The sequence below is a fragment of the Doryrhamphus excisus genome, chromosome 17 (genome assembly GCF_030265055.1).
Source record: "Doryrhamphus excisus isolate RoL2022-K1 chromosome 17, RoL_Dexc_1.0, whole genome shotgun sequence".
NCBI lineage: Eukaryota > Metazoa > Chordata > Actinopteri > Syngnathiformes > Syngnathidae > Doryrhamphus > Doryrhamphus excisus.
In genome coordinates this window covers 5,407,902-5,434,552 of record NC_080482.1, presented here as the reverse complement: position 1 = coordinate 5,434,552, position 26,651 = coordinate 5,407,902, and the positions used below count along the sequence as shown (strand labels likewise).

Sequence of the window (26,651 nt, the reverse complement as noted above, 5' to 3'; positions counted from 1 at the left end):
CCTCTGAGGCAAGTAAGGGCATGCTCCCCTTCAAAGCAAAGTCTTGCGGCAAACACATCATAGAAAGCCCAAAACATTACAGTACAATATGTATAGGTCATTGGACAAACTCCAGCCATTTACATACATACAGTGAGATGACGCACGCATACACACACACACAAGCTGCTATAGACCGCAATATTGCCGACTGTATAATTCTTCATGTGCACATGAAACGGTGTATGATCTCCGGTTCCAACCTCGGATATTGTCAAATCTAATGCTTGGTCCGGTCTACTTGTCTATACACTTACTGTGGCAAATCTGTTTAAGGGAGACAGGCTCCCACCTAAATAGAAATTGAAAAATAATACGCAAAACCCATACAAAAAGGTACACAATTCACAGTTTTGCTGTAGTGATTAAAAGTCTTCAAGATCTGCAACACAACATACACACAGTATCTATACTGTATGGTATGCTCTCCGAGCAGGCTAACTAAAAACCCGAAAAGGGAGTCAAAATTTTAAGTTTCAAGTGTTTTGAATTTTTTTAAGTGTTCAAATACTTGGCACACTATAAAAAAAGAAATTAAATAAATTTTTTTAAAAAAGATCCCTGTACAATGATCATGAAAAATACTGAAGAACAAAACCTTACCCTCACAGAACTGTCAGAAATAACAATCATGATGATTGGACACCACATGAATTGTAGATATTGAGACATAATTAACTTCACGTTTTATTAACGTGTAGTAATTTGGCGTTTCAGGCGCTTCCCACACTAATTATCAAGCATGAAGACATGCAAGGTAACAATTGTTATTGGATTTCCAAAGTTCCTGTACTTCGTCAATATTATTATTATAATAATATTATATTATTATTATATTATTATAATTGTGCAGCTATTTTGTAAACGGAACACAGATAATGACTTCCAGTGCAAATCATTTTACAGGATGAAATTACAGTTAATGTCAGAGTCACTCAATGAAACCATAATATTGTTGTCAAGCCCTCTTTTCCAATATCCAGGATTATATCATAAATCAAGAAAAGACCAAACGTTATTCAACATTCATATCATCATCACCATCACCATACCTCATTCCAACCATGGAATTTCCATTTCATCTTCGAATAACAAGTTCCAAAACAGATACAGAAAAGATCTCTGCAGGTTCTGAGAAAGTTGTTACAATGTTAGGTCAGTCACTTTAAGTATTGATATGCTCAAACGTCCTGGAAAAATACATACTGTATTTCCTTGTACATCACCCCATCAAACACACACCCAACCAAGCCCCCTTTCAGCTTCTCTGTCGATTACTTCCAGCATAACAAGATCTGGAGGCACTCAGGTTCCGAGAGCTGGTCCCCTTCTTGTATATTTTTGCGATAGGATACTAATTCATTCTCAGAGGCTCCACATAGCAGTAGCATGACACCGACTCTTACATCTGGCATTGGAAACCAAAGTGCAAGTTGCGCCAACTTTGCAGTAAAGGTTCCTGGCCAACAGGCAGGGTGTAGGTCGTTGGGGGTGAACAAAGGAGCTACAGTATGTTCGTGCCATGCTCCCTGCCTTCCTTTTGCCCACCACTTGTTCTAGGAGTGGTGCTACAAAAAGTGTCCAAATCCATTACGGCCTGGATCTCAAAAACTCAATTTTGTCAAGAGGAGGAAAAGTCTTTAGGGAGTGATGAGGGGAAGAGGTTTGGTTTCGCTTTCAGTTACCTGATATGTTTATGGATTATGTGCATCTGGATGTTTTGTTTGTGTGACTACCTAAGTGAGTTTAAATCTCTGTAGTTCAGAATGTTCTTAAAGTTACTGTTAAGGCCACTATAAGATAATTATACCACAACTGAGTGTGCAAGGATTAAAGCGTACAAACGACCCAGGTACGGTCGCGTATTATGCAGCGTGGACACGTCTGTGAGTGAAGCCATGACTGTGTATTTTACTTGGCTCCAGGATGTGAGGAGTGTGATTTCCTCAGCTTCAAATCAGAAATCCGAAAGAGATGAGTCCTGTGTTTGATTTACCCATGTTCCTTCACTTAATCCTTCTATGCAAAATAGTCTGTACTGAGTTAAAAATGCTGTAATATGTTTGTTGAAATAACAGAGGAAGGCTACACCATCGTTTATTTATCATTTATTGTCATTTCTGAAGGACAAAATGTAAAAAAAAAAAAGTCAGTGATTTAACTTTGTTTATTTTCTCCATACCATGCTAATATTTGTTTGTTTATTTTCAGCAGTGCTCCATTGAAATCCTTCTAAATATGCAATTGGGAAGTGCACATTTGTTTCCCAAACACTGTGCACGCTTTTGGGAGTTCAATGAGTGCAACTCTGGCATGGCTTCACGACGTGTCCGTTTCATTCAAGTTCATGCATTTGTGTTCTTCCTTCCTAATATTCACCAGAATTTTTTTTTTTCCTGAGTATCGTAATATCTGATGTGCAAATCAGTTCCCGGCACCAGACAAATTATTGTTCACTAGAAAGTACTAGGAGTACTATATGTACAGTATAAGGAACATAACATTATTGTTTTATATTATATTTCTACACATAGTCGTCAAATATCACAACCTCACTTTATAGCTGTAAAAAAAATGAATGAATTAATAAATGATTGCTGTCTCATGGTTGACCACGGCTTAGTATTCCATGCCAAAGTGGTCCATTTTTGGCTGTCTCCTTTCTCAATCAGGTTCAAACCCATGTCTACTATCTTAGGTAATACAAGTATAAAATCCCCAATAGGGATGTTATTACATATTTGTAGGGCCCTAATAATATTAACGTTTTAGAATTTTTGAAGCTGTGATGGTAGGCTGCATGGGTGGGCTCCCGCCGCTGTGTCTTGTCACTGGTGCGTCTGTATTTTTATTTTTTTTTTGTAATTGTGACATAACATTTTTCTGACTTATTTATTTATTAAGTTCTTTATTTCACTTTTTTGAAAAACCAGCAGAACATGAACCATAACTGTTGCAAAGTTGGTATAGTTGCCGACAGAAATATTGTTTCAATATTGTTGAAATATTGACGTATAACAGCCAGCTCACTCACCTGGTGGATTTGTTCCAGCTTCCCTGACATGACAGCTGCCCTCTTCTCGGTCCGTTTCTCTGTGCCCTCCTATTTCTCCATAGTAAAGTGCAACTATTAGTTCTAAAATCCGGATGAACATGGGAAGTTGCTGATCTGTAATGGATAACTTCAGGCTATCCACCATGGTTTGGATCTGAGGGGACAACAAAAAAAAACAACAGAAAAGTTTCTTACCCTTCAACAAAAAAGGAACAATATTATAATGGTGTGTTGATGACGCCTAAAAAGACCCTAAAAGACCGCCTAAAAGACTTTTGGAGCATACATGATCATAGAAAACATCAGCATTGGTATTGTGGCAGTATTTGCGTTATCTTATTTGAATTCACAGCTACTTACTTTGATGACGGATGGGATCTTAGAATTGATGTTGTCATAGGTAAAATGAAGGCGTGTTCGGAAGGAGCATTTGTACAGTAGTGGATCCTGGTAGAACTCAATCTTGCCACTTGCATTCCGCTTGTCTAAGCACACGGTGCAATCGGCAAAGTTGATGACTTTCCGAAGAACCAATTCTGGAGCTGCAGAAAGAGCAGAGCAAAATATAAAATCAAAAAAGGGTGGAAAACGAGAAAGGTGCTTCGGCAAGGCGTAATTTGACATGGGAATTTGGGCATGGCCGTTGTGTTCTCATAGACTTTATCATTCTTGGAAATCTATGGGTCAGTCTTTTTATCCTGTCCTGCATTGTAGTTGCATCTACAATTGGTTTTTACTAGCTTAAAATCACAACTAATATAAGAAGCCTTTACTTACCCGTGATGTCCATGAATGCCCTTTCCCACAGATCGTCAACAGTGTAGCATTCTGCTGAAGTAATGTTGATTGACAACACAATGTCATCCTCGACGTACTTCAGTATCAAGTTGTTGACCAAAACATTCACATTATTCACCACACGTCTGATCAGGCTCTGAACATAACCTGCACAAACAAGCATATGAATAGGGAAACATGATGAACAATACACTAGCTACATATTATAGACACGAGAAATACATGTATGATGTTGGTCAACATAACCTGACTCACAATCTGTAAGGTGTTTTATAAATTAGAAATCCATGGCTCTGCATGGGCTTGTTTAGTTCTTGCACACCGAACCGTTCAGACCATACTTTTGCAGCATTTTACAAGAAAAAGCTATCTAATATATTGTTGCAGACTTCGGGGAGCCACAAATCCCTAATACACATCGTCATATCTATAAATATTGGGGAAAAGCCTAAAGTGCATAACATTACAAAACAAAGTGAGAACATAATAAAAAATATTGTACAGAATCCTCCATCGGATCAACGCCATTATTTATTTTGCCTTTGTGCCGTTTACACAGCCAGTGTAAACATATCAACAGCTGAAGTTTTCCCTTAAGGAATGTTTATGATATTTTCATGAATATCCTAAATAGTAACAGAACTAATAACGATGCAGCACTAAATGGTGTTCTTGATGGAAAATAATTATATGAATTAGCAAGCTTACCGTGCCTGACTAGACATGGCAAAAAATATCATGAGTTTGATGACTGACCAATTAGGAGGTAGGAGGCGAGGGTGACGTAAACCGAGTTTACAAACGCAATGTGTGTTTGTCACATAGGTGCCTGGCCTTGCTTGCATGTGCTTGCCAAAGTTTGTGTGTGTTCTGGCTGCTCTTGCGTGCATGAGTGTGCCTGTGGTTCTGAGGTCAGTTCGAATGTTGCTGTTGCATCAGCAGCCTGGACATAAACCAGCACTGTTATTTCCCTTTTTGGATCAAATTTGTCCTCTGCTGGGATGTTTTTGCTCATGTTACATTTATCTTTTTCTTGCCTCACACAAAGTTCCTCCGTGAACTATTGCACCGCTATGACCTTCTGAACGATTGACATGGCCGGTCTCGATCCTGCAGCCGAAGACATAGGCCATTTTAACCATAGAAAACGTTTTCATAACGTTTCCCGTGTTTTTATTTGTGACCGTAAATTAAAGCGAACATGAATACACTGTAAACCACGTCCATCACATTTAAAGAGGAAAAAAAAATGTTGGACATATCTAGGCTGCACTTGTCTATAAAACTCAGGTATTTATATTATAACACACTATAAGACACACTATAAACCTTGCAATCCTACCTGTTGTGCTCCCGCTCCTAAATACAAATGTACAAAAACTAAATGTACTAATTTCATACTTGTATCCGGCAAAAATACATTATCCATAAGGGTAACTCGTTTATAACGACTATCTGACTCATCCCTACGAGACAGACACAGTTAGGACATCGGGAAGACCTGGGTTCGAATCTCCGCCAAGGCATCTCTGTGTGGAGTTCGCATGTTCTCCCCGTGCATGTGTAGGTTTTCTCCGGGTATCCTCCCACATTCCAAAAACATGCATGTTTGGTTAATTTGCGACTGCAAATCCTCCATAGGTATGAATGTGACCGTGAATGATTGTTTGTCTATATGTGCCCTGCCTGATGTGTTGAGCTGGGATAAGCCCCAGCATCCCCCCACGACCCAAGTGAGGACAAGCGGCATTGAAAACTGATATATTGGAAGAGGCTCACGATGCGAGCATGGCACGGTGTCACAGTTTGATGACCTACACATGACTTTGTGACAACTATAAGCCAACTTATCCCATTTAAAGTTAAATTATCTTCTCAAAACTCTTGGAGGTCAACTCAAACTCCAGATTGCGTAAACAGGTTCTAATCTGTGCTTCAGTTTGTATCCCTGTCCTCCCCCACCGCTTTCCATGGTGGTCATTCTGCAAGAAGGGAGGTAGCATAGCTTCACTGGCTGGCCCCTGTGCCATCACTCACCTGGGGGCAGGTCGGGGTCGCTGGGGGCAGCTTGCTGGAGGCGGCGGGGCTTGCCTATAGCCTTGGAACTATCTGAAACACTGCGACTTGTTGAGGTGGAACCGCTCTCATGGTCATCCTGAAAAAAACAAACACAAGCACATGTAAAGCTGCAAAATGGGACAAAGATGCACATTTTACAAGTCACTGAGGCAATTAATAATGAATCTCAATAATATGGCAGTATGTATTACAGTACAAAGATCATGTAAGGACTATCATGGTCAAAAGTTCAACCAAGTCAGCAAACCAAGAGAAAGCAGAGCATCCCTGTGTGTCTACTATATGGGGGATCATTATGGTCACCTTCTCATACCATTTTTTTATCAAAATGTATGCACGAAAATGCAAAGTTGTGTGGGCATAAGGCTGAGATTGTAAAAAAGCCTTAAAACTGTCTGAAGTGGTGGCCCCCATCTTATTAGATGAACCCGGCTGCCAGACATTGCTATTGAAAACAGTCTCTTTGGCGATGCAGTTGAAGATTTCCAAGTATAAACATACAAACTCAAATCAAAGGAAGCTGCAATACTACTAAAGGATGGTGTCAGCACTATTCGAATTCTACGGCAAACATTTAAACCCCAAAGTTTTTTCAAACAGCAGATTTGACAGATTCTGCGGGTTAATAGAAGCATGTAAAATGCCACTGCTGAGCATACACTCTCTTACCGCCTTCATGTTTTTCCACCATGGGTCACTAGCAGACTCATGCTGACATCAAAGTGACAGGTCTGGAGATTAGGGGCCAAGCAGCGGAGGGCTAACGCCTATGGTGTGATAAAATAAACGAGGGAAACCAATAGGTCCCTATCAAAGACAAAATCTCTCCTCTGACATGTATGGGGGCCCTGTCCTCCACGTCAGGGTCTACAGAATTCTCCCTTGAGCGGGTCCTTCAATTAGACCTCCTGTGTCTTCAAAACTAAACACTCACAATACGTTTGTCCACTAAAGTATTCGACAATTTTAACGCGTAATGTTCCAGAAGGCTGTTAAATAAACAACATTACCAGACAGAGTATATTATCTCACAAAAGGTGGCAGCCTTAGATGGACCATGTGGACATGCTAACATTTTTGCATTGCAACGCAAAGTTCTGATTTGTGTGATAGTTGTTCTCCACATTTACAGTAATACACACATAGCCTCCATATTTTAAGATTTTGTTTTTATTAATAAAATATTTAAACGGGCCCCCACTTATTTACTCTCAGTTCAAATCTTCTATTTCTGAAGAACAAAGCGTAAATTAAAAGTGTCTTTTAAAATTTGATTAATCAATTAATTGAAAAAATAATCGGCTGATTAATCGCTGATTTAAATATCATTACTTGCAGCCCTAGTATGAGTGTGTGTGTGTGTGTGTGTGTGTGTGTGTGTGTGAATGCGTTAATAGGGACGTGCTCATATTCTCAAACAGAACATACACCGTCCAATTACATTTGCAAACAATTCAATTGAGTCAAATCAAGGACATTTCTCATCAAGAGCAGCAGACAAGCCATTATTCCTGATAATTTAAGTTACCACTTCCACACAAAATGGGAGGAGAACTCATTCATTCATTCATTCATTTTCTACTGCTTATCCTCACGTGGGTGCTGGAGCCTATCCCAGCTCTCTTTGAGTGAGAGGCGGGGTACACCCTGTAATGGTCGCCAGCCAATCGCAGGGCACATATAGACAAACAATAATTCACACTCACATTTATACATTTGAGTCGCCAATTAACCTAGCATGCATGGAATGTGGGAGGAAACCGGAGTACCCGAAGAAAACCCACGACTGCACGGGGAGAACATGCAAACTCCACACAGAGATGGCCGAGGGCCGTGGCCCTTCAGACGTCTCCATCAACTAACCACAAAGCCAGGCCAAACATGAGAGGCAAGCCGCTTTCACTGGCATTGCTAAACTCTAATGCTAATTACTGCAATGTGTTATACACTCTATATAAAACCCCCAACATAGACACAGCCATAAAAACACATCAGTCTGTACATACACATTTTTCAAATCAGCCACAACAGATGATGAGAAATTCCACGGTCTAGAAATGTATAATACAATCTATTTGCCACATGTAACGAAAACAGTTTTGCATAGGGTTTTCCTCCCGCATGCCACAAATAAATTATAGATGAATTGTCTACATGTGTAAATACCCCGCCTTTTGCCCACAGTCAGCTGGGATAGGCTGCAGCTTACTAGCGACCTTTGCCAAACTTGAACAAAATGTTATGAGTAACCTGTCCACACAGAGTTCCAAACCAGCATGAAGTAGCGATCAAGGTCGAGAACTTTAGAAGAATAAAAACCTAAAAACAAATGTTCAGTGGGCGATATGTCATGCAAAATGTGTGATATTCTGTAAATACTAGGGATGGTACAGAATAGTACACAATTTTAACCATTCATGCACAATTGGGCAGTGATGAGTGATGAGCAGCTGCTAGCTAGTCAGTCTTATTGGCGAACTGCAGAGGTTCAAAGCGGTTGCCTGGCAACAATGCCAAACTTAAAGCAAAATTATATCGGCCCTGGAAATAAGGATTGAAAATCAGAAATGCAACTATGTGGCTGTTGGATTAGGAAGAGGACGTTGAGGTGTGATGCACCTGTTTTTGAACACTTCACATTTCAAAATTATTCTTTAATGGGGGGGGGGGGGGGGCTGTCTTCTGTGTGGTGCGCAACACAAATCTATACATTGTATCTGAACTGGAAATATGTAAAAAAAAAAAAAAGGAGACACTGACTTTCCACTTCAAGGCATCCTTAGTAGTACAATAAACAATAATACATAAAAAAGAAATGGGACTCTTCATCAATGTAGATGAATGCCAATGTCTATTTGAGGTTCCGTGTTTTTAGATTTTGAAGAAATATACAAAGATGCCGTCCTTCTGTTCTGAAAAAAAGTATTAATGCAACGCCTGGAAAGCAAGTAATAGGCTGCATTGCGGAATTGTTGCAGTCCGGAAGGCCTGAAAGCAAGGATTAAGCTGAGGGGTGGCAGCATCCTGCCCAGAGTGTATTGATCACCACTTGTCTCAATGGCTACAGGAAGCCGCTAGGCTTAATTTTTCCCCTGGCTGCTTTCCTGTGTCTGAGGAGCAACAGTAACATCATCCCACTGGGGATCCAAAACTTCATCAAACCTCAAAGACAAAGCAGTGTTACACGAGAATTAGCTGACTCAAATGCAATGCCTGTTGAGCAGAAGGTTTTCTGGTGGAATGACATGCATTGAACTCTGCATATGCTTTAAATCAGTCTGGAATGCCAACCGGTCCAGAGCAATGGGTCACTTTGGAGAGGTTTGAACTTAAATCAGGGAGAAACCCATAAAGCACAGTAAAAAAAAAAGCTGGCACATCCATGCCAGAAACATTTGTGTGGCTTATACACTTTCCCATATGAAACACTGACTTACTGAACCATGAGCGTCATTAGAACTTAAAAGCCTCACAATGACTAAAGTCTGTCGCCAAATGCAGGGATTTGAGGCCACCAACAGACTGTGAAGAATGTGTTACAGGCAGTGATTCTTCAAATTGGGTTATATTATTCGCAAAGTCTGTCATGACAATACAATTAAAATTGTATTTATGCACTGACATTCAAGACACATTCATAAAAAGATCTACCTCTTTACGTAAGAATGAATTAGAAAAGTGAGCGTCCCGAAACACCATGTCCTCATACTCTGACTCTTCTTCCCGGATGACAAAGCTCAGTTTAACTGATGGTCAGAAGGATTTATTGAGCAATCTCTGTAAGCCATTTGCAGGAGAATCAAAGGCTAGATTTCCGGATGGCATCAGGGCAGAGATTATCCGGTTTTTGCTGTCTGATTACAAACTCCTACAGGCTGTTTTTCTTCTACTCGTTTCACTTTTTCCTTTAGTGTTTTATGCACCACATAAACAGAGATGTGCAGGCAGAAAAATGTCTCGTTCTCAGCCCTGAACGCAAGTACAATTTTTCATTTTTCAATTTCGTAACAGAAAAATAACCATACCCACGGAACGATGTCATTATTTTAAGAAAGTAGCAGTTTGCTTGGCCAAGTGTTATCAGCTTGTCCCACCCTCTAAGCCGTTTATTTTTCTTTAAATACCGTTTCAGGGCACCCAGAACGCCATTGCCATGTGGATGAAAGGTTGTAACTTTAAAATACTGTGAGGACGGGCTGTAAAGTAGCGTTTTTCGAACTTACTACGGGATCCCTCCTGATTTTTTTCTCTTCAGGTCAAAACTCAGGTTTAACAGAAGGAACTTCAGTTTCGGTGTCGTAACCCAAACTCATTTTCCACCAACAGAATCCACACATCCTCGTGAGAAGTATACAGTATGTTTGGAAACATTATCGACAGGGGAAAAGAGAAAACTGTGCAACGTTTTGAAAGATAACAAGTCAGCCAAAATGAAGAAAATCCAAGACAAGAAAATCTGACAATACATATCCCCCCCGTCTTGGGACACTACCACAGTGGATGTGGTAGAAGTTGAAGAAAGACCTCTGTGTGTTGTGTCTCAAAACATTGGCAGCAGACGGTATGAAACCTGATAAATTGAAGAGACACTCGGAGACCATTCATTACTGGCACTTCAGTAAGCCACCAGACTTTTTCAAGAGGAAACTTAGTGAATGTCGACAGCAGGAAAGCGGTTTTTACTGCCTGTGTAAACAACAAAGCACAGCTAGCTTCCTACAAGTCGCCAAAAGAAGAAGAGCTGTTTGTGTTTAGTCTTTATGTGAAGAGACCCATCTCCTTGTATGATCATCAGGAATCTAAAGATGAGAATTATGTTGATTAAGTGGAATTGATATAATTGTGCATGAAACTGATGCCTACCATCAGAAAGCTTTCTAGATTTTCCAGAATCTGCACCTATTCCAGCTGAATTTCCTTGGATTTCCAAAGCTGTCTGTTTTAAATTATTCTACCTACGGCCCGCCTCCGGGCATGCCAACGGCACTGTGATTGGTCACACTCCCAAGCATTACAGAAGACTTCCGGACAACTGCCAAAACCCACATTCTAATTTTGTTGGCATAGGAGTTAATAAAATAAATGAATAAACCCTTTGGAGAGCTACTTAAATAGTGTTTAAGAGCCACTGTAGTCTTTTGTGGGAGTACCCGTGTTCAAAAAACTCGGGTAGACCACTGACTGGTGGTGGAAAAAGGCCATTAGCAAGTTCAGACATCAGTGAGCTAGTAATTTACACGCCGCTCCCTGTATGCACACTCTATAATGCTACACAGACAACCGCTTACACAAAATAAACACAGTTGGGGTACTGATAAATTGTTACTTAGAGCTTGCGCTTCTTACTCGTTGGAAAGTCATCGGACTTCAGCAATCGTGGATAGTCCAGCTTTGCCCATGTTCACAAAACAGTCCCATATTTTTCCTTTCGCGCAAACCGCAATATCTGCAGCTTTGGCATCGTTTAACATGAGAATACAACGTAAAACAACATTTATAGGTCAGAAAAGTGGAAAAAGCATAACAGGTCCCCTTTAACTCAATTGCTACCTATTTATACATCTATTGCCTCTCACAAAAAAAGGAGGTCTCGTGCACATATTTATAAAAACATAAAAGACGTATATATAGGTATTTGAGACGTGTGTGTGTATGTGTATAAATATAAATATATATATATATATATATATATATATATATATATATATATAAAAAACACACACGTCTTTTTTTTTCACAAGAGGCAAAAAAAGACGTGATGACGCAACAGCACAATAGAAGATATCATGTTTAGTGCAGTCTGCAACTTGTCCGTTCCTCTCATGGGGGTTTACATTTTGGTCACATTGCACACTTTTTATGCACATTTTCCAAGACGGATGCATGTTTTTACAACCTCATGCTTGGATTTTAACTGCAAACCCTCAATTATAGAATTTACCATTTCACTCTCCCTGTCCCGGAAGAACTTCTGCTGTAAGTCTGGCTATACTCCAAATTACAGTAGGCCTCATGGGTGTATATACAAGTGAATAATTTGTCCAAATGTCAATTGCGATTTCCTCCAAAATCTTGTTTCAAAGGGTAGCCTTTTTAAAGGCATCTGCAAATTAAGTTGTTTTGAAACATCAGTGCCGTGTTGGTATATGACCTTAAACTTGGTATAGGCTGAAAAACCTTCAAAAGTTTCAATTTCATTCGCCTTAGAAACCTGATCCTTCAAGCAGTAGTCATCGGCAGTATACGATATTTACCAGTACTTCTGGGTAGCCCGTGCTCATGTGTTACAAATCTTTTTGCCACAGCCTATATAATTAGCTGTAATTGACTTCCCTTAAAATGTGTTTCTTCTGGGACATCTGGCCTTGAAACTGCAACTTCCCCATAAAATCATAGCACTGAGCTACAGTCGTATTTTTCTAACTTGCATGGATCGGGCTTTCCGGCAAAAATTAAAGAAATCACTAAATAAAACAATATGAACTTCTCTATTAGGATAAAAGTCCGATAAATGTCTATAATGACTCGATAGGACATACATTAATTTATTTGTGGCGGTCCACAAATAAAACTGGACCACATTGTAATTCTGCTTTTAATTCCCATGCAGTAAGTGAAAGACATTAAGTGTTTCTTGTCATATACCTACAGTATATGTCATTTCTGAAGTTTTGTTTATGACAGGGTAACACATGCGATCGATGGCTGCCCTCATCTAAATCCACTACCCTCCTGTAAACTAACCACCACAAATAGACTGGCTACGTTTACATGCAGTCAAATAAGCCTATCATAACCAGAATATTAGCAATAACCTGGTTGCGCACGGCCATGTAACCACCAATAACTCTTTTGAAAAAACAGAATATGCTCATATTCCGGTTTTTAAAAACACAAATATTACCCGTTACTCCTTTTCTAAACTGAATATTGGGTCATGTATACGCCTATCAGGATATCCCCATCAAAAGGAATATTGATTTGTGTTCCATTCAAAAAGAATCTTGGGTCTTTGACAGAACTATTGAATTTGAAAACATGTCGGAACGCAAAATTGCACATTTTTGGAGTGAGGAAGAAACTAACCATCTCATTAATGTGGTGAAAGACAGAAAAATGTTTAACCGAACATGCATGTTTTTGGAAACCGGAGTACCCGGAGAAAATCCACGCAAGCACGAGCAGAACATGCTAATTCCACACGGAGATGTCCAAGTGGAGATTCCAACCAAGCGTCCTACCGATCTCCTGAGTGTGTGGCCAACAGTGCTGCCATAATAAATACAATTAAATAATAAAAATAAAAACTAAATGATAGATAATTACATCAAGAAACCGCCCCTTCACAAACTAACCTGGTCTCCATCCCTCAGCTTCAGGATGCACTCCATGGTGTTGATGGTGACGACCACAGGCTCTGACCCCAGCTTTGTCCAGGGTACATGAATACGCAGCTCATGGATATGACCACTCATGAATGTAAACGGAAGTTTCAATTCCTGTGTGAAGACAAATAAAAACAATGGTGTGCAGAAAAATACTACATAAATAAATTGTACATGCTGTTACATGCTGAGGCCTTTATGATTTATTTGAACAGTTAAGTTTTTACTTATTTACATATTTTAAAATTACACATACAGTACCACCCTCCAGGAAAGATAAGAATCGTCCTTAATTCCTTAGATGAATAGTTTGAAGAGACATGTAATGACCATCGCAAGACAAGCAACCAGTTGATAGTCCATCTCTTAAACAACACAAAAGATGGGGCTTCTGGCATATGGACCCTCATGCATGGTCCGTAGCTTACCATTACTGAAGACGAGAATGGATCTAAATAGTATTAGCTAGCTAGTCAAAGGGGGAAGATCCAGAAAATGAACTCCACCAATTCTCGCCAATTACGCCAGAAGCTTGTTGATGAGTACAAGAGCATCTAGCTGAGGTGAAATTTTTCAGTGGGAAGTAGGAGTGGGAATATATATAAATGTCAATATGTCATATAATTTAGAAAAATTTAAATAAAATGTTAAATAAATTCAAATTTATGCACCATTTTTTCCATTTAAAATTAATTGAAGATGTAAGTTTTATGATGATTCCTCCATTGAAAAATCATGGTTGGAATATATCAATAATGGTCCAAAACTGACATCACAATGCTATCAATGTCTTAATAATATAATTTGAACGTCGCTGCCCGTTCCCCCGATTGGCCACAGTAAATGTCCCATACTGCATAACGTACCTGCTCTAGCACATCCAGCTTCAGATCCAATTTGCTGAGCACTACATCTCCTCCCCAAAGAGACAGCTGCAAATCAGATGGCTTCAAATTCTTTATATATTTGTTCACATAGCTCATCAGGAGTGGCGTGACATAGGACTCCAACATCTTGTCCCTCTTCTGTAAGCCAGCTGTATAGAAGAAAGCAGAGCTTCTTGTTAAATGTATCTGCTTTTAAACATGTCAGGTAGTAAACATTGCAGAGTCCTACAGATTAACAAAATGCTACAATTACCAACAATACTGCATTCGATGAAGGAACGCTTGCAAACAATAGTGCATTTAGTATTATCTAAATTACATTTAAGTTACATCAGTGGTGCATGTACTGTACGAGAGCAAGATGCCATATTTTGCCATAGCAGCAAAAGAATATGCAGTCGTTATTTATATAGTATCTATACAGATACATACAATATCTATATAGTTTATATAGTCTTTGAATAAAAGTGCCAGTGCTAGCCTGCAAGCTACCAGCCTTCACTTGTTGTGAATACGATTGTAGCGAATGAGCTAACTAGTATAGCTACGCATAAAGCAAAAAAATTACCTGTGCACGCCAAGATAGTAAATTAAATATGTTAAGGTAAAACACCAAACTTACTTCACTTAGTTAGCCTATCTTTGACTGAGCTGTCATCCTCCACAGCGACCAACACCGCAGCTGCGAGGCAGAGAAGCTAAGCTAACTCCTCCACACAAGTCACCATAACTTTGTTTTCTCCAAGATATATGGTCGGACAACGTGATTACAACAAAAACATGATCTCGCGTAACTGTAGATTGTTTTCTAAGGGGATTTCATTTGCATTTAACTTCATAAATTCGCTCCGTTATCGGGCGCTAGCTACAGTTCTCTTCGGCTGGAGCACAGACGTCATCAGCAAACACGACTTCCGCATGTCTGGTGGGGCGTTCAAGTCCGCTGGTAAATGGGACGGCTGCATTGCTACATCGCTTACATTGACTTTATGAGCGGCAGGTGTTGGATTGGACTGACTCAAGTCGTAATACACGTCTTACGGTTATTTACAGCCGGATCGCTGGAAATATACCTGGATAAAGTTGTAATCATTAATTTATCCAACTATTTGAGGAAAATAATTATGTCGGCAGTGTGTGGGGAAATGTAATTTTATGAATGAAAGTTACATTTCGAGAATAAAAATAAACTGTTTGTCAAACCTATAATGAAAGCATATTTATGTTTTAACAGAACATTATGCTGCAGGTATTTTTATATTCTTATATATTTTACTTACGTTGTAAAAAAAAAAAAGATTGACAGCAAGTGAGGTGACTATAGTCTATTTTATTAACCACGTTATATATTTTCAGACTACACATACAATATAATGTAATGTTTATTTATTTTACTAATTATAACAAATAAACTCGGCTATATGCATTTGTGCTTCCTCAATTTTAATTCAATCCAACACGTTTAGTCCGTGTATTTCTCCATAAACTGCATTTTAAAACGATGCATATTCTCCAAAGAGCTTGTTGAGAAAGAGCCAACTTTAACTGTTCTTGCTTGCATATGGTTCCCAAACCTGCACAAAGAGGAGGTTTTATGGAGACTTTAATGTTCTAACAATTTGCTTTGTTTAAATTAACAACATATTATACCAACCGGAAAATAAATGTGAATATTGTTTTTAAAAAAATAGTGTTTTGCATTGCTAATTCTTGTGCGTATTTATGGAAGGCTGAAATCCAAATTTGGCACCAATCGCGTTACATGTAGGTATGTGTGTTAGGACTTTTATGGTGCAGTAAAAATAAATAACATTTGGCGCAATAAATCCAAATTCTCAATGTTAATATGCTATAAAATTGAATAAATTGTTAATTATCTATTGATTGACTCATTGATTTGGCGCAAAAAACCCTCCATATAAAACCCATTTCCACTCAACTGCAGTCAACAACGTTAACAACTAATTCAAAAGAAGTCTTCATGTCTTCTCTTCCAAAACACAAGACTAACAAATGTTCCTTATAAGTGTTACAAACGTATACAAGCCTCCAATATTGGCTGGATATTTGAAATATTGCAGACATATTTCTTCTCTACAAGTGATTTATTTCTTCCACCTGGGCCTTTTTTTTTTTTTCTTAAATGCCAAATTCTTGTTTAAAGAATCATTGCAAAGAGTTGTCCCAAGGCAGACAATGCTTTTCAGGCTTCTCAAAAGGAGTGAAGAGCATAAATAACATCAGTGGAGTTGTGAACTTTATACTTTGGTTCCATGCTGACTAACTAAAGTGATGGATAATTTGTCAGTGTGTGCCATATAACCACCACCGGTCACATTGCTACATATATATAAATATTAAAATTATCAATCAATTCACTAATTGACATCAATCCCTCTCTCCAGTAAATTTCCAAATGAAACATTGACTTTGACTTTCAGGTAGAGGTGTGTGAGCAAACAAGGGACTGTTGCTTTGACATCATAAGTGTTGCAAAACAGTAATTCTGAAGAAAGTGACTCACGCTATGACCAGTTGTGTTTGAGCTCGGGCCCACTTCACACCTAAAGTCCGGCACGTTTGGCTACTTTGAGTATTCGGAATACTGGATTTAGAACATGCATGTGTGCCAGGGCACAGCATGGTTGCATGGACACCAGTCCTTGCATGGTTCTGGCTCATATAGAAATTAAATACAAAGACTCAAAATAATCCAAAACCCATTTGTGACTGTAATAAAGACATGTTGTTTATATGATTATATCAATAATACAGCAAAGATAAATAAATGGGCCGATGCACAAATGATCAGTGTGAGCACAGGCTAAAGAGGCGGAATCTCACCAAACCATACAAATGACCTTTTTTCCACCGAGGGTCACGTCCAGTCAATTTAAAGCATGCAGGAACCACATTGATACATTTTGTGCATCAAAGATACTCAAAACCAATCCAATGTTACTTGGTCAAAGCAAATTATTGCAAAATCTAATAATATACTTCCCTAATAATTAGTTTTATTTAAGAAATATGCCAAATAAAGCCAATAAAAAAATGAACTGCTGGCTGTGAATGGTCCTCAGGCTGCACTTTGAACACCATGACCAAAATATCTGTCATCCCGCAAAAACACAGTTTTGATGATTAGTCTTCTAAACGCTAGAAAGTGAGTCATTTCACTAACTGTGCATCTGGTTTGGGACATGCGGCCAGAAAGAAAATGACGAAATGTTGTCTTACCAACGCCCCAAATTACTTAATTTATTTGAAGACTGAAGCAAAGTTCTATAACCCCTGCTTGTGATGATGATGATTTTGATTATTATTATTATTATTGAGGTTTTGTTGTTGTGTTATTTCATTCATATATCAAAATAACACATTGTACATTTACACATTCCATTAAAATATATGTGAAATCTGAACGTCTAAGGTCTTTTATTGATTATTTTTTAGAAATTCTTCTTCTTTAAGAGCGTTAAATGCTCTATTTAATTCTGTGAAGTGAAAATTTGACTTTTTTTCAATTTTTCTATTTTTTTTTAAACCAGTGGCTGTTGTAGTAGTGAGAAAACAGGCCTGAAGGCCAAGTGGAAAAAGAAACTGAGATGATCTGAAAAATGGACTGAATACAGAAACAAACCTCAACATGATGTTGAGTTATGTATCTTATATACCAAATCTATTAAATCCACTTCTCTATCCATTTGTCACACTTTCATTTTCCACTCTATTCAATGTAAAAAAAAAAATAATAAAATGTGTACTTTTTAAGCATTCCCCCTTTAAATGTGATGTTTTGAATGAGCCACTATACACTGATGGATGTACCTGGCAGGTCAGGTAACTGATAAAGTTGTGATATGGCTGATAATATAGCTAATAATACTTATCAGCATTTGATAAAAATGTGTTCTATGTGTAATATTGACATATTTCCGCATTTTTAATAAATCAACCCATTACTTTGTAACAATAATAATTGTTTTTTTGTCTGTAAAAAGGTGTAAATGTGTGTTTGTTGGTCTATAACCCCCCACCCCCCCACAAACCCGCTCACTTGTCAAAACTATAAACTCAATGAGTTCATGTCAAGAAAAATATAACCACAAATGTATACAATGGAAATATTTATTTCTAAAATGCAATTTAACACACTTTTTTTGATAACAACTTTGAATGCCAGAAAAGACTACTTTATTTATTTACACGTTTTTTTTTTATATTTACAGGTGCTGTGCACGGTTGCTGTCCAAACTTGCAGTCCAAAATCAAGTCCTAATGTGCTGCAGTATCCACATTTCCATGCCATTGAACTCCTCTTCTTGGGTTATGTCCATTTGTCATATGTTTTTTTTTGTTTTGTTCTTGTTGTGTTATTTATTCATTTTTTTTCTGTCCACGTTTTAGTAGTCCTGATGTGGGCTGTGCGTCAAACTGTGCCGTCGCAAGTCACAGTTGCGCCGAAACACCTTTCCGCAGCGGCCACAGCTGTAGGGCTTGATGTCTGTATGGGTGAGAAGGTGAGTTTTCAGGTTACTTCTTTGATTAAAGGTTCTTCCGCATGTGGGGCATTTGTGGGGAGACTCCTGTTTAGATTTAAAGCAAGCAAAGGATTATTCCCTTCAATTATATCCAATATTAATCATTAAAAAGTACATTTCATGCGGATTTTTTTTTTTTGGTTTAAATTTGCGGACAGGCTCCAACATCCCCGTGCATGCAATGTATGCAATTTGAATTATGCTAATAATATTTGTATGATCTTACCTGCATGTGTAAGGTTTTATGCACTGCTAGGGTTCGAGACTGACAGAATCCTTTCCCGCATTCTTGACATTTGAATGGTTTTTCCTTGGAGTGGATGTACCTGTAAAACAGAAAAAACACGTCAGTATAAGGTTTATGTTATAGAATATTTTTAAAAAATAATATATCATTCGCAAGGATTTATTGGGTTAATTGCGGGTGCTTTGTTTCAGTCCTAACAACGATCTTTATTGGAGGATCTATGGAGGATCGAGTCTCACCTGTGGTCTCTGAGGTGGTCTTGTCTTCTGAAGGCCTTGTGGCAAATGTCACACGTGTACGGCCTCTCGTCAGTGTGGGTCCTTTCGTGGATGAGAAGGTTGTAGGACTTGGTGAAATGTCTGCCGCAGAACTTGCAAATAAATTCCTTTTTGGTCTTGGACGGCAGCCGGCCCCGGGTGGGTTTCCTGTCCGGGGACAGCTTGTTCAGCTCGGTTATGGTCCCCCCTAGTCCCGACGCCAATTTGGCCAAATCCGCAACCTTCGGCGGGTCCTCCTGTGTGGCTGCCAAGGCCAGATTAGCGAAGTCGAACCTCGGCCTGTCCTTGTGCAGCGAGGGCATGCCGTGCGTAACGGAGGCTTGTTTTGGATGGAAAAGCTGCGCCGCGGCGGTGAAGGGCAAAGCCGGGAATGAAATCCTGGGGTCCATCAAGCCCTGGGCGGCAGCCATTTCCGTGATAGTCGATCTCAGTCCTTGGATGTGCGGGTAGCCAAGAGTCCAGTGGTTCATGTGCATGGTGTGCACCGCGCTCAGGCCGTACAGTCCCTGCAGCTGCTCAGCTGGGAAAGTGTTGACGGCCTGCAGGAAGGAGTAGTTAGTGAGCTGCAGGGGAGGGTGCAGGGGGATCGGAGCGTGCAAAGCTTTGCTCCCCATCTCGGCTCACGCTTGTGCGCAGGACACGACGGCAGGCCTGGAGGGTGGGTGGAAAATGGAGAGACGTTAATCAGGGACGTTAATCTAACAGCTTGTTTGCGAGCACTCAAATTAGAATAAGACAAAATATCAATTCCTTTCTTTCGTTTGTGTGGATATACAACAATAAACAGAAACTAATATCTTGAAAACTGGCAAAATATTTATTAAAAGCATTTGAATATATTAATAAAACGGCGTAATGTAGGTTATTCGTAATAAAACATCTAATACATTATATTAGTATACTTCAGTCAGGTCATATAGGCGTTTTTTGTATTAATTAGTAAAAGTACTATAGTCTGCATATTTATTTGAGTAATAAGTAAACAAAGCAATATTCCTGCATTGATGTGACGTGCATGAATGAAGATGTAAACAACAACAACAATAAAAAAAATCAGGAAAATTAATTCCTAAATGAACATATTGTATACCCAGTGCAGAGATAAAGAAAAACAATCATTTTTTGTTTAATTTTCTAATATATGTTTTCTATTTATTGGTCAGATATACTTATATATGTATATATTACGACGAGTATGTATGTACAATTACTTTAGGTATTAGTTGAATACCTGCTGGTTTGCTCCATTCATATTTTTTTTTAAATTACTTTCACGGACCTTTGACATTTGAATTTGGCCTCTGTGCCCCCCCCCCCCACCAACCCCCCAGGACAGGATGGGGTTAAATATAATTTTGCACAGGTGCAGCATGGTCACCATACAGGAACTTGCTGTTCCTCTGCTATATATTTTCATCAACAAGTAGAACTGATTTCTTTTTAAAGTTTACATCGTCTTACTTATATACTTTTTTTTAATTCTACTAGTACTAACACACGCGTGTTCAATATTGTGCGTGGATCAATAATAATAGCAAACGTGGTGTGGATGAGGGGGGGATTCGAACCCACATGCAAAGATGACACTTTGCTTTGCAGCTTGATGAGTCTTGCAAAGAGTAATTTAAAGTGACAGAAAAAGTTGCAAAAAAACACGGAAGGTGAAGATTCCGTGACATGTACCAACCTTACCCCGGGGTAAATAGTGCTCAATATCCTGCCGTATCCCAGTAATCCACTACACCAGCGACCCGTTCCAGTATAGCGACACTATACGTTGTCCAAGTTCGAAGTCCATGAAGTATTCACAGCCCATGCAAGTGCGGAGCCCCGGGAAGTGTACACGCTTGTGTAACGAGGCGAGTCGGGTCTGGAGGACTGCGGGTCTGGCTGAGGGCTGTGTGTAAGTCTGGAAGTGTGCTGGAGCGGCACCGGTTCTTCACTTTTTAGGGCTCCGGCTTGGACTCACTCAGCCCGCCTCCGACACGCCCCCCCCCACCCCCCTCTCTCTATCATTAATTCCAATGTTCCTCCTCTGTTTATTTGTGTTTGGATAGCAACTAGAGATCCAGATCCGAGTACGGTACCCTGTTCGGATCAACTATATGTGACACCTTTATTAAAATACTTTTTTTTTTGGAGACATTAAGCAAACAAGATGAAAGTTTTTGCTCAACTTTTGCAAGACTTAAAAAAAAAGCAGCAACTACATAAGTGGACTTTGCCATTGGGTGACATTAAAGTGTATTGTTTAAGTATATTGCGTATATTATTACATACACAAATCAATAAACAATGCTCACTTTTTATTTTGTGTATTATTTTTCTCATCTTATATAAACTTCCCCAATTATAAACTAATTATGGCTCAAAGGAACATAATTCTCATCACAAATAAATCCAAATTATTATTTATAAGCATATGTTGAAATATCACACTTTAGATAATATTAACAAAATGTTTATTTCCCATATATACACTGCAATACATGTTTATTATTATTATGTTTTGTTTATTTTGAAGGATTTAAGGCCTAATTTTCTATCATTCAATATGCTGGTCAATGCGTCTGCAAATAAATTTAAATACAGCAAATAAATTGTGGGGTAAATAAAAAGTAGTATTTTCCTACATATCACAAAATAAAAATTCACTTTGTTGAATAATATCACACCTATTTTTACAAGTTTACAATCATATAAACTACATCTCTCAATGCCCACAAACAAATTTATACCATTATTTTAATTTACTCCAACATATTTATTATTATAAAAAATATATTAAATAATAATAATAATAATAGCAACGACATGTCCAAAGAGAGTTTTGCATGTTTGAGCCGGGTGTTGAAACAGTTAAAGGTTTACTGCAGGGCTGAGAAGGTTCACAGTGGCTTGCCTGCAGTGTTGCTTTACGACTATGCAGCGCCCCCTATTGGTGTTTGGGCATAACAACATGTTTCCTCTTCCAGTTCAAATGATGTGACGAGTATGTTAGATCAAATGTACATAGCCTATTGTCTTTGCAGGGACAAAACACTACTTAAAACTTACTTTTCAGTGTATATATATATATTGAAAACTTTTAATTAGAACATAATCAATGTAAAAGTAATTACTTGTGACTATTTTTGATCTCGGAAGTGTATAAACTGGGAAGGCAAGTCTTCATATTTAGAGCTGCAGAGCTAAATGTGGTTGTGGTTACTGGTCTCTTTTGTTACTCAAAGTGACAAATTTCTTCATTTCTGCACCTTAGAAATTGCAGAAAGATTACAAGAATATAATAAACATAACCCAGATTCATGTAAAAGTGAATTATAAATGATAAGTTTACATTTCATGATACATTCAAACTATAATTTGATGTGTTCCTCATAAAAGTTTGCATAACTTGTACTGAGTTCTGGGGAATACTTCCAATGATAATACTCACATAGCACGGTGTTTATTTTCCTTCACACAATAACACAATTTCTCATGTATGTGATATTTAGTGACTTCTCCAACATGTGAATAGTATCAGTGTATTCATTATAGAGTTTAGGTAATGTCAGAGAATTAGTGTCTAGACCTTTGACCTTGGCCTGAGTCCTAGCAGCCGCCATCATTCTCTGTGATCATCAGACTCCCAGAGAGTATTAGCGTTGGAACCCCGTGCAGCTGCCAAGCCCGTAATGGCCGTCACTCTTCTTCTAACTCTGACCGTCAAGGGGGGGGATACGCTAGATTATCAGTAAGGACCTTCGGATCTCTCACAAGTTCACACAAAATATCTTTTTTTGTTACAAAATGTCAAATTAATTTTGTACATCACATTACAGTTCTCATTATTATTACAATAAAATGAATGAAATATGAAATATCAAGCTAATATAAGTGTAATTAAAAAATATAAAGACCGCTGCCATACTCACACGTCTTTGACAGGAAAAGAGAAGCTGCTGACTTTGTTTTGTGTGTGTGTGTGTGTATATGGTATTTTGCTGTATGTCGTCTAACAGGATGTCAGGTCCATACTACCTAGTGTTTACCTACCTGCTGTGGTTTCAAAGCCCCCACAACCCCACCAGGCACAAACTCACACTCACTCATCCTGCTGCAGCACGAGCTCACACAAAGAACGCTGTAGTCATATTTCATATTTCATAGTTCATATTTCCTCAACAGCACATATTGACTTCAATTGTAAAAATGGAGTCTATGACTCTTTTGATGAAGTATAATTGGTCAACTTGTATCTATAATTAATACTGAATGAAGTACAACATAAATATACAAAAAGGGGCTGTTGACTGATGAAATACACACCAAAATATACTAAAAATACTACTACTAAATTTATTCTAAAAGTAATCAGATTATCTGTCAGACATGGAAAATTTGGTCTTTGCACAATTCAACATATTTGAAAAGGAGTAGGCTGGTTAGCGCAAGCTTCACAGCTAAGAGACCCAAGTTCAATTCCACCCATGACCATCTCCGGGTACTCCGGTTTCCTCCCACATTCCAAAAACATGCTAGGTTAATTGTCGACTCCAAATTGTCCATAGGTATGAATGTGAGTGTGAATGGTTGTTTGTCTATATGTGCCCTGTGATTGGCTGGCCACCAGTCCAGGGCCTTCTCGCCCCAAGACAAGCGTTAGAAAATGAATGAATGAATGAATGAAAAAGAGTAGGAAGAAGCAGTAACAGAAGTTGAACCCATGGGCACTGTATGGTGGGGAAAAGATAGGACAATTCCAAGGAACACCTAAAAATAGGTCCAAAAAGAAAAATATTTTTTTCCCATGGTGCCCAAGAATCCCTGGTGGGATCCCTGGTTGAACCTGTAAAATAGTTTTACTCAAATAATGAGAAAATGTCTCAGACTTAAACAGTTGTTACGGAACACATGGTTCCGTTTTGCACCTTTGGGCCTTTTGGTTGTGGGTGCACTTGCTGCAGTCTAGCAGATTGTGCATTGCACAATATTGCCTCCTGTTGGTTAACAATGAAACTACACGTGGCACAGCATTCACTACATACAGGTGATGCTCATTTTGAGTGACAGTGTATATGTTTATTACTGTTGCTGTACTCAGATGTTTGTTTAATATCTGATTTTATAAATATTGAATTAGTTGTAGAAATAATAATAACAATAATAATAATAATAATAATAATGGGTTTCATCTTCACAATACTGTACTATTCATCCATTTGCGGGGGTATGCTGGAGCCTATCCCAGCTAGAGATGTGGGGTACACCCTCTGCAAGGGGAGAACAAACTCCATACAAGGATCCCCGACAAAGATTCTAACCTAGATCTTCCCAATCTTCTGACTGTGTGGCCAACATGCTAACCACTCGACCACCGTGCGGCCCAATATTGTACCAGTAACACTAATTCTCCAATAAATAACTATTTTTCTGCAATCTGAAAATGTGACACGCTGTTATAGGATTGTTAAGTTTCACTTAGCACATTTTACATTCAAAGTGGAGCAGCAAGCGAATAGGGAGTGTCGAAGAACACTTCTCTGATCTCCTGTTGATCACTTCTCCATCTGCTGTGTATTGCCAGGCTCTTCACTGGTCTCCTGCCATCTGTTAAACAGCACCCAGCATCTTTGCGTGACCAAATGCCTTTACTCCTCAACATGTCATCCGCGCTGCCAGAGAAGCATAGCGAAGAAACCCATGATATCATGCTCCTTTAACCAATAAAACCCACCAGTTAATGCTGTCGAAGCCCAGCACTGAATCCCATTTGTCAGCAAATAGCTTCCCTTGGGCTGTTTGTTCTGGCCAGATGCTTCTGTATAGCTGCCTGCCATTAATATGACATATTTTGTTGTTTGTTGTCTGGTCTGGCCGATGGCTGTTAATATGCAGTAAACAGAAGAAGCAAATAAATGATTAGTATGATTCTAAAAAAAGAGCGATAGTGCATATGCAAAAAATACTGATGTGTCAGCAGTGATGTCAAAGGATCCATGCTGTCTAAGATACCAACGGGACTTCAGATGGAATGTAAGGAGCACCCCATGGACTGGAATTCCCATGCAGTAACATCATAGGCCGGCTGTATTCAACGTTCTCAAGCAGGTTCAAACTACATTTACTTCATTTGTAATGGTAATGGTTTTAGTTCATTTGAACGTGCATCAGATTACAATTGAATGCATCACATAATTAGTTCACAGTTCCACATGTCCAAAAGGAGTAGGAAGAAGCAAATCTTATTAAATCCTACCTAACAGTAACTGTTACATTTGTTCACTTCCTGCTTTCCTAATATAATTTAAGTTTATTTTTTTTTTACTTTATTTATGTATTTTTTATTTATGTATTTACGTATTTATCATGTATTTATTTATTAGTATTTATTTATTGTGTATTTATTTATAGTGTATTTTTAAATTTTAAAATTAAAATTTTAAATGTCAAATGTCAAATGTCAAATGTCAAATTTTTAATTTTTAATTTTTAATTTTTAATTTTTAATTTTTAATTTTTAATTTTTAATATAAAATATAAAATATAAAATATAAAATATAAAATATAAAATATAAAATATAAAATATAAATTTTTTAATTTTTAATTTTTAATTTTTAATTTTTAATTTTTAATTTTTAATTTTTAATTTTTGATTTTTAATTTTTAATTTTTAATTTTTAATTTTTAGTACCATAGTAACTGTCAATATAGTGATATATATATTGCACACCATGACTGGTTCAAGACTCTTCACCCTTGTAATTCATAAATAATAAAAATAATCATTTATTATATCAACTAAGAATGACTTTATTTTCCATTTCATTACCCGGAGGCACCATTTAACTTTTTATTGTCTTTGATCGCCTTTTTTCCTTTCATTAACACGTCATCCGAGCTCCAACTCCCTGCAACCTTGAGCAAGATAAGATGGACCTTTGCTGGGGTTGAACCCCTCGGAGCAACTGTACTACATGCACTCCTATAGCAGATCGGTTCTCGCCGGTGAGGTGATGGACAGTAAAACTCCTGCACCTGTTTTCTGGCCACGCTCGAGTGTTGTTACAACGATGAAGACCCACATTAAAAAAAAGTTTCTCCAGCACGCATGGAGTGATAAATCAACAGAAAGGCAGAGTGTCTCATAAAGTCCGTCAAAAATTACATTTTAAAAGGTCCCACGTTTGCTATTTACCTGGAGAGGTTTGGAGCCAAAATGGACAGATGAAAGCAGAGATGGAAAGCTTTTTAAAGTTCTTGAGTGGAGAGGAAAGAAGTTGGATCGAGAGCGAGATGAAGAAATGGAAGAACCGCAGAATGGAAGGAGGGAAATATGTTGTGGGAGCCTGG

General features: G+C 38.3%; 2 protein-coding genes across 13 annotated transcripts in view; both read right to left on the bottom strand.

Annotated features, from left to right (window-relative positions):
• Positions 1-15,181, bottom strand: part of LOC131105440 (intermembrane lipid transfer protein VPS13B-like) — a 265,748-nt gene extending 250,567 nt beyond the window's left edge. For 5 of the 9 annotated variants that reach the window (XM_058053558.1, XM_058053556.1, XM_058053557.1 and 2 more), the window contains exons 1-7: positions 14,866-15,180; positions 14,223-14,392; positions 13,327-13,470; positions 5,930-6,047; positions 3,872-4,039; positions 3,455-3,636; positions 3,074-3,248 (exon numbers count right to left, since the gene is read on the bottom strand). In XM_058053558.1, the coding sequence (XP_057909541.1) occupies positions 3,074-3,248; positions 3,455-3,636; positions 3,872-4,039; positions 5,930-6,047; positions 13,327-13,470; positions 14,223-14,369 (934 nt within the window). In that variant the 5' untranslated portion in view covers positions 14,370-14,392; positions 14,866-15,180. Of the gene's footprint in view, positions 1-3,073; positions 3,249-3,454; positions 3,637-3,871; positions 4,040-5,929; positions 6,048-13,326; positions 13,471-14,222; positions 14,393-14,865 lie in introns of all 9 variants that reach the window. The other 4 variants (XR_009119933.1, XM_058053563.1, XR_009119934.1 and 1 more) reach the window with 3 other exon arrangements.
• Positions 15,182-18,360: 3,179 nt separating this feature from the next.
• Positions 18,361-26,651, bottom strand: part of osr2 (odd-skipped related transciption factor 2) — a 73,000-nt gene continuing 64,709 nt past the window's right edge. The window contains exons 1-4 of one of the 4 annotated variants that reach the window (XM_058053967.1): positions 21,000-21,214; positions 19,274-19,963; positions 19,014-19,113; positions 18,361-18,832 (exon numbers count right to left, since the gene is read on the bottom strand). In XM_058053967.1, the coding sequence (XP_057909950.1) occupies positions 18,650-18,832; positions 19,014-19,113; positions 19,274-19,926 (936 nt within the window). In that variant the 5' untranslated portion in view covers positions 19,927-19,963; positions 21,000-21,214 and the 3' untranslated portion in view covers positions 18,361-18,649. Of the gene's footprint in view, positions 18,833-19,013; positions 19,114-19,273; positions 19,964-20,999; positions 21,215-26,651 lie in introns of those variants that run through there. The other 3 variants (XM_058053966.1, XM_058053969.1, XM_058053968.1) reach the window with 3 other exon arrangements.